Source organism: Berghia stephanieae, chromosome 3 (genome assembly GCF_034508935.2).
Source record: "Berghia stephanieae isolate SIO BIC M18660-M18661 chromosome 3, UCSD_Bste_1.3, whole genome shotgun sequence".
Lineage (NCBI taxonomy): Eukaryota > Metazoa > Mollusca > Gastropoda > Nudibranchia > Aeolidiidae > Berghia > Berghia stephanieae.
Genome location: NC_088362.1, coordinates 65391240 through 65403739, shown reverse-complemented (window position 1 = coordinate 65403739; position 12500 = coordinate 65391240). Strand labels below are relative to the sequence as shown.

General features: G+C 36.2%; 1 protein-coding gene across 1 annotated transcript in view; it reads left to right on the top strand.

Moving 5' to 3' along the window:
• Positions 1 to 12500, top strand: part of LOC144968218 (synaptotagmin-12-like) — a 116889-nt gene that overhangs the window by 73434 nt on the left and 30955 nt on the right. The window contains exons 4-5 of the mRNA XM_078906350.1: positions 5853 to 5988; positions 9017 to 9146. Of these exons, the coding sequence (XP_078762476.1) occupies positions 5853 to 5988; positions 9017 to 9146 (266 nt within the window). The remainder of the gene's footprint in view (positions 1 to 5852; positions 5989 to 9016; positions 9147 to 12500) is intronic.

The following is a 12500-nucleotide window of genomic DNA, read 5'->3' as shown; positions in this document are numbered from 1 at the left end:
CCCCTTTCTACTTAGGTGTGAATGGGCACCTGGTTGATTGATCTGGAGGATTTTGTAGGATTTTTAATTAAAAGATTTGGGGTTTTTTCAGCCTTTATTGATCAACTTCTGTATGGACCTGTCTGTCCACAAATCTGCATTTTAAAAATTTTATGCTTATTTCAAAACGCTCGTAATATTATTGTCGTTCAATTTTTTTTACTCTCGAATTTTTCGTGCCATTCAGTCTCGAGGCTTCATTACTTTTGGCTACATTTGGACGGGAAGCAGACGTCGTGACATCACACCCTCTTCTCTTCCGGTTCATAACCCATTGGAAATGTGTAACCGGTCCTCCGGACAATGTATAAGAAATAAATAGGTTACATATTGAATCATAGGTTGGCATACCTATTTTATTAGTAGAATGTAAGGTTTGATTCTCATGATTACGAAGGCTAAAAAAAGGCAAGGATGGATGATCTTTATTAACAATCAGAATTTGGTAAGTTTGAAAATAAGATGACATCACTGAAACCAAAAGATCAGCTCCACAATGTATGTATCCAGTCCTCCGGAGGACTGGTTTCACACTTCCAACTTGATTGGTACCAGTATTGTGATATTACACTAATATTATTCCCTATTGATACTTTGTATTTATCTACAAAAAAAAAAAAAACTCACATTATCCGCCAGTCACATATATTGTACCAGCACACAAAAATATGTGTAACCTTGAAAGTTTATAGATAGTCTGATTGATAGAATTTAGTGAGAACTCATCATAAAATTGACTGGCTAAAAACAATAAGAAAGAGCTGATTGACTTCAATTTCGTTCCTTCTATTGTACAATTCGATCGAGAGAGCCGTCTTTGAAATTTTTTTATTTTGTTTTAATATTTTTTTTTCCATTGGATTATTTTTATTTATTTTTTTTTTTTTGCTTGCAGCAAATTTAGGGGCAGCTAGGTGAATTAGATTTGGCCGGCAGTGACAAGATTTTACTGCCATACTCAGACAAACCGCTTTTTTTTATTTTGGCCCAGAAAAAAATTGACTTCATGTTTACTCACTAACTCATTTCCATGACTGGGTTATCGTCGGGGAGACTTGTGGAATGCAGCTTTCACAACACAGTGCAATAAATAATAACGTGAAGTTGAATGTAAGCTTCAATTTAATTACAAAAACAGATCAAATGAACATTTCGGGTTTCCCCTTTATCAACAAAACAGGATGATTTAAACACCAGAGATGAATGAGATGATGATAAAGGGGAAACCCGAAACGTTCATTTGATCTGTTTTTGTAATTAAATTGAAGCTTACATTCAACTTCACGTTATTATTTATTCCTTCGAGATTCGAGCAGCAACATTTACACAACACAGTGCAACACATCGTGGTCATTGGCCTTCTCTATCAACTCAAACTTCATATTATGTCGATTTGAAAAACTACTGTGATATTTCTAAGAATTCTCGGGTTTGATCATTTTTTATTGGAAGGGGTGATTTTACGTGGTCCGTATATTATAGAGAGAGAAAGTTTTCTGGCCAAAGTGAGGCAAATACAATTTGTCATTGTACAGCATCGAAGACTTTCCCTTGTGGACAACATAGGAGGTTATCGGGAACTTGAAACTAAATGAGATTACAAGGTTGTCTCCCGCTGTGTGTATTTGTGTGTGTGGGTGTGTGTGTGTGTGTGTGTGTGTGTGTGTGTGTGTGTTTGTGTTTGTGTGTGTGTGTGGTATCGATCTTATGCTATTTTTGGTTGACTTCAAGAGTTTTTAACATGTGAAGGTGTAACTATTTCTATAGGAAACCTGGCAGTAGATAACGAAATCTATGTCCAACTTAAACAGATTTTTTGTTATATCTTATTTTTACTCATTCTCACAGTGTCGACTCCATAAAAATAACAAGTTAAACCAAATTACACGAGTTCTCTTTCAAATTAATATCACAATCACACTGATTTGGGGCATAATGAATGAGAGACATTACACGAGGCACGCTTAAGCTCGGTAAAGATTTTAAATTTAGGACAATTCCGAAGACTTCTTCAAAACATCACGGTGAAAATACTCTGAATCAGACGTGGGGTGATAGATTTGATTAGTCTGGTCGTGGTACCATCAAAGACTTTAAATATAATATGGGGAATACGTTTACTTCCGATTGCATCCCTCAATTGCATCAAACACAGTGTAGACACTAAGGAGAGAGCAGTTGAGGGCTGATTTTGATATAGCTCTTTACAAGTCAACCATTAAATAGTTGTTAGGTAATATTGTTACAATAGGAATCCCCACCTGTAGTCACGTAATCATTAAGATAGATTGAATTATTTTTTTTTGTATATAAAGTGCCTTACCCAAGGCACATAAATTCAGAATTTAGCAATACTTGTCTGCCGACTAGGCACACCATCGTTTGATTTTGTTACAAGGCAAGAACCGAGTATCTTAGCCACCGACGTCACTTTGTCACGAATGTACAAATTATGCTCTCATTTTTAATCGACCAGAGCTTAATACAATATTATAAAAGTATTGATTAGGACTAAATTGATAGAGGAACAAGAGAACACTTAACTCAAGAGAATGACGATAATAGACCTATGAAGTTAACCTGAGCCCTCCCTACTGATGGAAAATGACCATGAACAAAACACAATTTTCATCGGGAAAAAAAAACAATTTTCATATCAATCAAATAAAAGTACACCAAATATGTCCAAAAAAAAACATTTATAGATACACAAGAGGTCTTATGATGTCAAGGCTTTAAACGATTTTGACATTTTATGGGATATATTGATCTTATGCGCTTAGTTTGTTTTTGTTTTTAAACTCACAACATCAGCCAGCTGGATATAATGTACCAACACACTAATCTATATGTAATTTAAACGTTTATAGTCTGATTGATAGAATTTTGTTAGAACTTCTCATACAAATGGCTGACTAAAAACAATAACAAAGTTGAGAGACGTCAAAATCGTTCCTTCTATTTTAGGTATCAATATAATATGGAATAATTAAATTTAAAAGCGTCAAAATGTGAAAAGCGTTTTGTTAGAAGACGACTGCTTAGCTGCTGTCCTTGAACAAAACCAATCTAATCCATTGTCATTCACTGTATCCTTATCCAGCGAGTAAATTGCCTTGGCTATCAAAATATCTGTCACAGTTCACGCGTAGTAGGACAGGAATTTAATAACCCTGTTTATCAACTTCACACATAGCCTTCGACTATCTGGTTGAAGTGAGCTAAATCACCGCATCACCCCGTATATTAACTCACTCAACCCTAACACCGACTATATTCGGAGTTTACCCGGGTTACTTTTACCCCGTGCCTATTTATTACATTTTTCTGAGACAAATTATAGGCGTAGTATGAAAGCTAATGTTTTTAGTTTTTGCATGTTAATGGTAGTTGAATAAAACTATCTATGTACATATTCATTTTTAATACCTTTTTTTCCAATTTGAAAAGTAGCAAAAATATCTAGGATTGAGTGAGTTAACGTCCAAGTCAGCATTAGACTTTGATATGGCCGTGAACTTGAGTAACAAAATCAATACAAGATTTTGTGCAGACTCGACTGCTTGAAATTGGATTCAATAGTATGATGTCACGTCGCCCAGCAACGGCGGCCATCGTTGTTCTAAACAAAGAAAATCGGTACTTTTTATTCTTCATGCTGGCTAGAACTATTCATATGTCTTGTGATCAGAAGGTGTAAAAGTCAATTTTACACAGATTTATAATGGGTTGTTTCCCCTTTGGATACGCTTATATGCTCGCCGAAGAAATATTTCATAAGGGTGTCCGCCATTGTTCCGATAGTTTAGAGCCAGTTACTAAGTTACTTGCGTCATTGCAGGGGAAGTGAGGTTACGACTGTTGAAGCGTATTGTAAAAAAAAAAACAAAAAAAACCAAAGAGAAACAAACAAAGAATTCGCAATATCTATCCTTCTAAATTATTTAGTGGGATATTGATGTAAACCATGCCTCAGATGGTAGAGCACTCGCTTCACATGCAAAGGAACCGAGATCAATCCCGGTCGCAGTCGAGAATTATTTTTTTCTGACCTCCCTGTCCACCCAGCAGTGATTAGGTAGCTGGATCTGTTATATCCGCCGGAAAGTACTTTGCGATAGGATAGTAACCTCTCCAAAGGATAGCAAACAATTGCTATTGTCCGTTTCACGCTATAGAAACCGGGATTAATTCCGGCTCTGAAGGACTTTTTAAATATACACGTTTCTATAGAATGTTCGACTATTTCAGGAGCGCGAATTATCTTAGAATTCTGACCTCTTATTTAACCTTTAAATTCGCCAACAATATTGTTTCTGCAGTTCACTGCATCATCAAGGCAGAATGAAATCGCATAAATGGATTCCTGTGAATTTTATTAATTTGTTGTGATCCACTTTGTTTATTTTAGTGTGTTTAACCCCTCTAAAGTAACAAGTTGTTGTTAGGAGAATTGAATAACACTACAGTCCTTGTAATACGCCCCAACTCCCCCCCCCCACACACACACACACACACACACCCACATCCACCCACTCACTCCAGGATCTTTTGTTTTTGCCTTTTCAATGTTCATTTTCTACATTTAAAATGGCTATATGGAGCAAACATTGATTAATTATACGAGTTATATTATGCTGTGAGGTTTCATTATAACACTGATAAAAGAAATGCTCATCTTATTTTTGGTGCCTGACGATTTCATACAGTTCTAGAATAAAAGAACACTGGTTTTCACTTTTATTGTTTGGGTGAATAAAAATTAGAACATTAAAAAATTAAAAATACTTTTTTTCCTGTCATTTTTAAAATCTATAGTCACAAATCAAATCAACCTTCCGTCTGGCGTGCTTTGTTGGTGAGAGGATTTCCTGGTTCTGGTGCCTTACTCTGAAAAAACAGACACTCTGAACATTTTGGTCAATAAACTCGCCCTTCAAATATCGATAAAATGACCTTCATCTCCAAAAGCTCTCAAACTGGGGACTTAGGTTTGAGATTTTTTGACAAAATGGCTGTCATTTTAATTGATCTTTATTTGGAGGATGAGGTTTTGATTAATTTTTATTTTATTTTGCTGTGTTCAGAGTACGGCAAAATGGTTTGTGCTTTGTAAAAGGCTAAACAAACCTTGACCTTTACTGTCGTTTTTACTGTTTGGCCAGAAAACTTTTACTACTTATAATATCTATACATTATAATGACTCCTAACTCGTCAAAAAACAGTGTTAAACCCGGGCATAACACTTTTTGACAAGTCGGAAATTGTTATAATCCATCGATCATGAAGAAAACATTTCTGCTTAAAATGAAAAAAAAAAGGCTTTTGGTTATTTTATACGAATGTAGCTCAGATTCGTTTCATTTTTCAAAAATCAAAATGTGAGCAGTTCTTGCAAGTGGTCTCCTCAAATGTTGAGATTTACAGTATCCATCCTCTTCCCGGTTAATTACCTAATTACCTATTGTAATTGGATTCAACATTCTGCTGTCACGTCCGCCCAGCAACGAGAAGTGTGGTTCTAAACAAAGAAAATCGGTACTTTTTCTTCTTCATGCTAGCTAGAACTTTTTCACATGTCATGTGATCAGAATATAAAAGTCAAATCATGATCAGATTTATAATTTTTTTCTTCTCTGGATACACTTTTATGCTTGTCGGAGAAGTATTTCATAAGGCCGTGCGCCATTTTCCCGATAGTTTATAACCAGTTACTAAGTTACTATGCGTCATTACGAGGGAAGTGACGTCACGACTATTGAAGCCTATTCATATCGCCTTCATCATAATAATTAAATACCTTTTTTTTCAGCGTCTGACTATGACCTAGGTCACGGCATCAGACGTGCCGAATCGTGTGAGAGTGTGGCCTCAGACTCCAGTGTCCTTGACATGCAGCCAGACATGCCCAGAATTGGCCAGGTGGAGTTTGCCCTGGAATACGACAAGTAAGTATGATATGACGGTTAAATTGCCGTGAACAGATCATCCCGTTTTAATAATGTTGTACACTAGCAATGAATCTTTCTTGCCCATAGTGGTCAGACTTTTTTTATGAGGATGGATTAAAACGACCTTTGTTACCTTTTATCTATCTACTTCAAGCCAGGCGACACAAAAGGCCTCCATTTGCAGTCTCCATTCATCCATACAGCAACGGTTTTTGCTTGGAGTGAATGACACGTTGGGTGAATGACATAGGGTCTCAACAATCCGTCTCTAGGTAATTTCCGGTCCGCCTTTTTTTCTCTTCTCTTGAGGGGACCAAGTCATTGCTATCACACAATCAACTCCTGCTTCTTTTCTTGAGATATTAGGATCTATGTGCTGTAATTTCTTTTTCATCACTTCTCTGATCATCATACCCATGTCAGCTATTTAAATGAGATGCTTGGAGTACTTACAGGCATGCTGATCTTTTCGGGTGATTTTGTTTCTTATATGTTTATTTCTGCTTTGTTTAATACACTGTTTATGACATACCTTTTTAGATTTCCATCTAGTCTCAGTGAGCTCGAACCATTAATCCTATTAATTTGTGAATGGCCTATCGTAGATGACAAGCTATTATAGCACTGAGTACGTTAGCCTGTATGAGACAAATTGTGTTATGATTGAGATTATAGTCAATATTATCGTCCTCATCATTATTATCATCAGTATAATGACAAACGGGGGCGGGAGAGAAGTGGCCGAGTGTTTAAGGCATTGCACTGTGAATTGGGTGGTACCGTGTTTGAGCCCCGCTTCGGGCACTTTCGTTTATTTTTTTCCTTGGGCAATATTATTAAACCCATATTTGCTCACATGGGTGATTCCTGTTGTCATCAGACGTTTGTTTGCTGAATTATCTATATTCTTCGTGAAATGCCAAGGCGACCGCATTTTACGATGCTACTCGGAAGGGCGTGATTTTTTAAAAATTAATACTGACAATGACTATTTATTCTGTCGTTGTTGCTATTGCTGGCCAAATCCGTATAATCTGAGGGGTTTTTTTTCAATTTGCCAGAAATCCAGTTCTTTAACATAACTCTTCTGTCTTCTTTCAGTGAATTCTGAAGCTTAAGGTAACTTTATAAATTAAGCACGAAATCTATCGACCCAATTAAAGTCTCCTCACAGTACCTTCAAAATAACATCAACAGTCCTCGAAATTCAAATCTCTCTTTTCGACTTCCCGTCTCCAGGATTAACGTACATCTGTACTCCCTCTTCGCAATTAGCGAATCGAATAAACTTAACATGATAACTAGGCAAGCATCCAGCAGTGAGAGCTTCAAATGGTCTCTTCTCCTCCACACCAGTGGAGACTGAAACGACCATAAGCTCGACGGCCATAACAGACTTCAATTTGCTGACGTTTTGGTCTAAAAGGAAAAAGAAGAAGAAGAAGAAGAAGAAGAAGAAGAAGAAGAAGAAGAAGAAGAAGAAGAAGAAGAAGAAGAAGAAGAAGAAGAAGAAGAAGAAGAAGAAGAAGAAGATTTCAAGCCAAAGAGAAACAATATGTTTTGTCATATTGCGGCTGATTCTACATAATACAAGTATGAAGCCATCTCAGCCTTGCTTTGAATATCTGTCGGAACTGGACTCGAAATCGAAATCTCTCTTTTCAAATTCCATTGTCCAGAAATAAAGTACATTTCTTCTCTATTAGCGAATGGAATGAACTCGACACGATAACTAGGCAAGCATCTAGCAGCGTGAGCTTCAGACGGTCTCTTCTTCTCCACACCAGTGGAAACTAAAACGAGCATAAGAGGAAGAAGAAGAAGAAGAAGAAGAAGAAGAAGAAGAAGAAGAAGAAGAAGAAGAAGAAGAAGAAGAAGAAGAAGAAGAAGAAGAAGAAGAAGAAGAAAGAAGAAGAAGAAGAAGAAGAAGAAGAAGAAGAAGAAGAAGAAGAAGAAGAAGAAGAAGAAGAAGAAGAAGAAGAAGAAGAAGAAGAAGAAGAAGAAGAAGAAGAAGAAGAAGAAGAAGAAGAAGAAGAAGAAGAAGAAGTTTTTACGCCAAATGGAAATTTAAAAATGTTTTGTCAATATGCAGCTGATTCTAATACATGTATGAAGCCATCTCAGCTTTGCTTTGAATATCTGTCGGAAATGGATTAGTACTTTGTACTTGGTCTGAGACAGTGACAGTACCAAATCCGGCTCGAGTGGAGGTCGAGAAAAAAGGTGCCAAATATAGAACTGGATGACTGCGTGGGTGTGATGGCGGGAAGGAAGTGGAAGTGGTAATGAAGTCGACCAGGCGACGATAACGTTATAAAGACATCGGATAATGGGATGATGAAAACGATGATAACTGTGAAATCATGTGTAATGGCCTTGTCATCGATTTTATCCTCTCTCTCTCTCTCTCTCTCTCTCTCTCTCTCTCTCTCTCTCTCTCTCTCTCTCTCTCTCTCTCTCTCTCTATCTATCTATTTATCTATCTATCTATCTATCTATCTATGTATCTATGTGTATGTCTCTCTCTCTCTCTCTATCTATCTATCTATCTATCTATCTATCTCTGTATCTCTCTCTCTCTCTCTCTCTCTCTCTCTCTGCCTCTGTGTGTGTTTGTGTGTGTATCTCTCACTCTCTCTAACTCTCCCTTTTATATCTATCCACATATCTACCTATATAGCCTTTAATCTGGAATATCAATCAATCCCTTTTACTTTATTATATATATATATATATATATATATATATATATATATATATATATATATACATCTACCTGTCTGCCTGTTTATTTCCATGTATATGTATGCCTTCTCTTACTCGCTATCGTTCAAGCACTCTCAACATGTCTGTATCTCTGTCTCTAATTTGTTATATATATATATATATATATATATATTATATATATATATATATATATATATATATATATATATATATATAACCTATTTATTGTTTCTTTCTTTACTCACTTATTAAATTGTATTTTTATCTATATATTATTTCTTTATTGTCTCATTCTCAGAGAAGTTTCTGAACTCATCGTCAGCATTTTCCAGTGCCGGGATTTAAACCCTAATCCTTATACAGGAACACTGGACACTTTTGTCAAAGGAATTCTGTTACCTGTCAGTGATGACAAATTTCAAACCAAGGTAAGATTTTTAAGTGTTTTTAAACATTCCTGAAATCCAATCAAATCCCTGCAGTCCTTATCAAATTTAGTAATATATGACCTCTCTGTACTCCTAATTGATAATCTGCATGCTATTATCGGGGGTTTATCTATTGTAACTTTGGTTTTCGGTAAATCATTCAAAATGGTGAACTTATCATATTATATGAAGAATGAGAGACTCTCAAATGACTTTTCCTTTGCTACACTAAAATGATTTTCCAAAGCCAACTGTTTGTATTTTGATGGATGGAATTTATCTTATGAGGAGTTTCATTGGCTCGTGATACTGTTCATTGTTTGTTTGTTTTTGTTTTTAAGGGTTTTACGGCGCTTGCAACACATTTAGGTTATATCAGCGCCAGTAAAAAGGAAGAAAATGGGAAAGTAAAAAGTTCTAGAATTACAATTAAAGCACCCAAGAAAAGGGAAGACAAAAGGGGAACTGGTTCAAATAGGAAACAGATGTAGATTCCATGAGCACACCGTCAAAGTACTTAGTTTGAGATCACCTATAAGTCTCATCCGGACACAAGCACAAAATCCAACAAAGAGGAATACACTCAAATGCTTAATTTATACACTGAAGATAAATATAATAATACATAACAGAGAGATGATTTACAAGGAAAAAAATATCATCTCCCAAAACAATAACTATGCATTTGACTGTTTCCCTCCCAGTCAGGAGTCCGGCCAGGGCCAGGACAAAACCAAGTAATCTCATTCCAAGACAAAGACAGAAAGCATGTTGGAAAACAGATATAAGGGGATAGAAGACACAGTGTGTACCTCCCTGCCCGCTATGGGAGTGTTCATTGTTTAAACTACGAGGGTGAGTAAAAAAGTAATGGGACTCTGCTTATTACTTTAAAACAAAAATATTTCAATACCATGCATCATACCTCAAATTAAAGCTTGGCATTCGCCGAGTAGAACGCTACTTCTCAACATTGTCTCCGCCTCTCTCGATAGCTACAGTCCATCTTTTTGTAAGACCAAGTATTCCATCCTCGTAAAACTGAGTGGAATGAACTTTCAGCCATTTTTTTTACTACTGTCTTAGCTTCTTCATCATCTTCAAAGCGATGTCTCCACATTGCTTCCTTCAGTGGACCGAAAAGATGGAAGCCTCAAAATGTTAAGTCTGGTGAATACTGAGGGTGAGACAGCGTTGTCTATCGATTACCTCCATTACCTGACAATTGTGTGTGGAAGGACATTTTCATGGAGTAACATTACTCGTTCCATCTCCAAATCGTGTCTGACGAATTCTTGCTTTCAGTCGCTTCAATGTCTATTTTACCTGTATCTCATCAAGAGAAGTTCTTCTATCAGATCTGATCAATGCTTCAGTCTGTGATTCACTGAGTTGACACTGCTTGGCCATCACTAGATTTGTCATATTATAAAGGCATGTTTGAGGGGGTTTCATGTTAGATGTTGGGTTGCATTTCATTCTCTTCTAAATGGCCAGATACACGTTCAACCCAACTAAAAAACTGCCTCTACAAAATGCCTTAGTTTTATAAACTTTCCCAAGGCGTTTAAAAATGTTACTCGATGTTTCTTCTCCGAAAACAAGAAATTCAAGGACAGCTATCTGTCGTGGAGGAACTTTCATAATTTGTCCAAATTTGACAGAATTAAAATTAATTTTCAACTTTTGGTTTAAAGAGTACCTGCGTAAGTTTAATTAAGCCAATATGACGTCACATGAAATAAGATGAACTCAGTAGGAGAATTGACCCATTGCTTTTTTACTAACCCTCGTAGAACATTGGAACTGTTACGTTTAAAATTGTTTTTTATTTTACTTTCCATGAATGATTGTGTATGTTTAAGAGATTTTGATTGTGTAGAACGTGGGCAATGCCCAATGGTAACAGAGAGTCTTACTCGACATTAATATCCTTTCGACCGAAAACTAGATCTAGCCACTAAATACTTGAATGGTAGGTTAAGACAAAACAAAACAAACAACAAAAAGAAAAAAAAAGAGGAAAAAAAGGAATACCGTGCGGCATCTGAAGAGGCTGTTAATGAAGCATTCCACCAAGTGATATAAGAGAATCCGTCAAACAAATGTCTGATGACAACAGAAGTCACCTATATTGCATTCCAAGTGAGCAAAGTCGGGGTTAATAATCTTAATAAAACGAAAGTACCTGAAGCGGACGTCAAACCCGAGACATTCTGGGTGCCTTGCAATGGCTTAAGCACTCGACCACCGCTACGTCCCCTTTAAGAAGGATATCATCAAATAAATCTCCCGCATATTGCGGAATAAGAAGCTAATTACGCCTTTGCTAATCTGACGCTCTACCAACTGTCAGTCGATTCATTCTTTATCTAAGTGGGGATCAATAAATCACCTCCTTTAAACAACTTCCATAAAATTGACCCTTTCCAAGGCAACAGACGTCCATAAATAATGCGATATACCACCAACCAACGTCTCCTAAATGACATGTCCATGGCAACAACTACAATAAAAAGTTGATGGTTAATCAATAGCGATGTGCATCCTTTAAAAGCTGGGTTCCATTTTATATTTTCCTAGGGATGATATCGTAACGGACCATTTTCACTCAAGAGAGCAATGGCTGCGATGCAGCTTGCTTGTGCTTCACGAATCGAATTGCGCTTAATTTTATCTCGATTAAAACGTTTAAGTCCACTGACGTCAATAATAAAGAGGTTAAACAGATCATACGTATAACTTATGACCCATCATGTTTCACGTATCTATCACACGATCAATCTCATTATATGTGTAAAATCAATTTATTTTTTTTAAAATTCTGCCGCAGTGTGATTTTTTATTAAATGGCAAAATGTATCTAGACAAATCCGTGACCCATATAAAAGCCGCATAGCGGCACTGTTTTACGTATAATGAAAATGATCATGGGACTCGTGATAAGTCAAGTCCGATGCGTGATGCGTAAGATCTGATAAGCCTCTCTAGTTAAGTGAGACTCGTGTCATCAAAATGGTATTATGTCTGTGTGAGCTTGAGGCAGCGGATTGAACCTTTAAACAGGTAGATAAAACTCACACAAATTCTAGGTATATCTTTAAAAGAAAATAATGAATATTGTTTCTTCACTCCAAATTTATTCTAAAATTTGCTTTGTTTTTTTCCCCAGTTATTTTAACTTCAGATTCAATCTGCGCCTTCTTATTCAATTCCACATAACACCAAATTTAAATGACTAATGAAATTCTTATTTTTTTAATATAACTAACTTTAAAGAGTTAAATGGGCATTATATTTAAACATGTATTATTAGTCCGTCATCTTCACACTCATAAATCTCAACAGAATCCA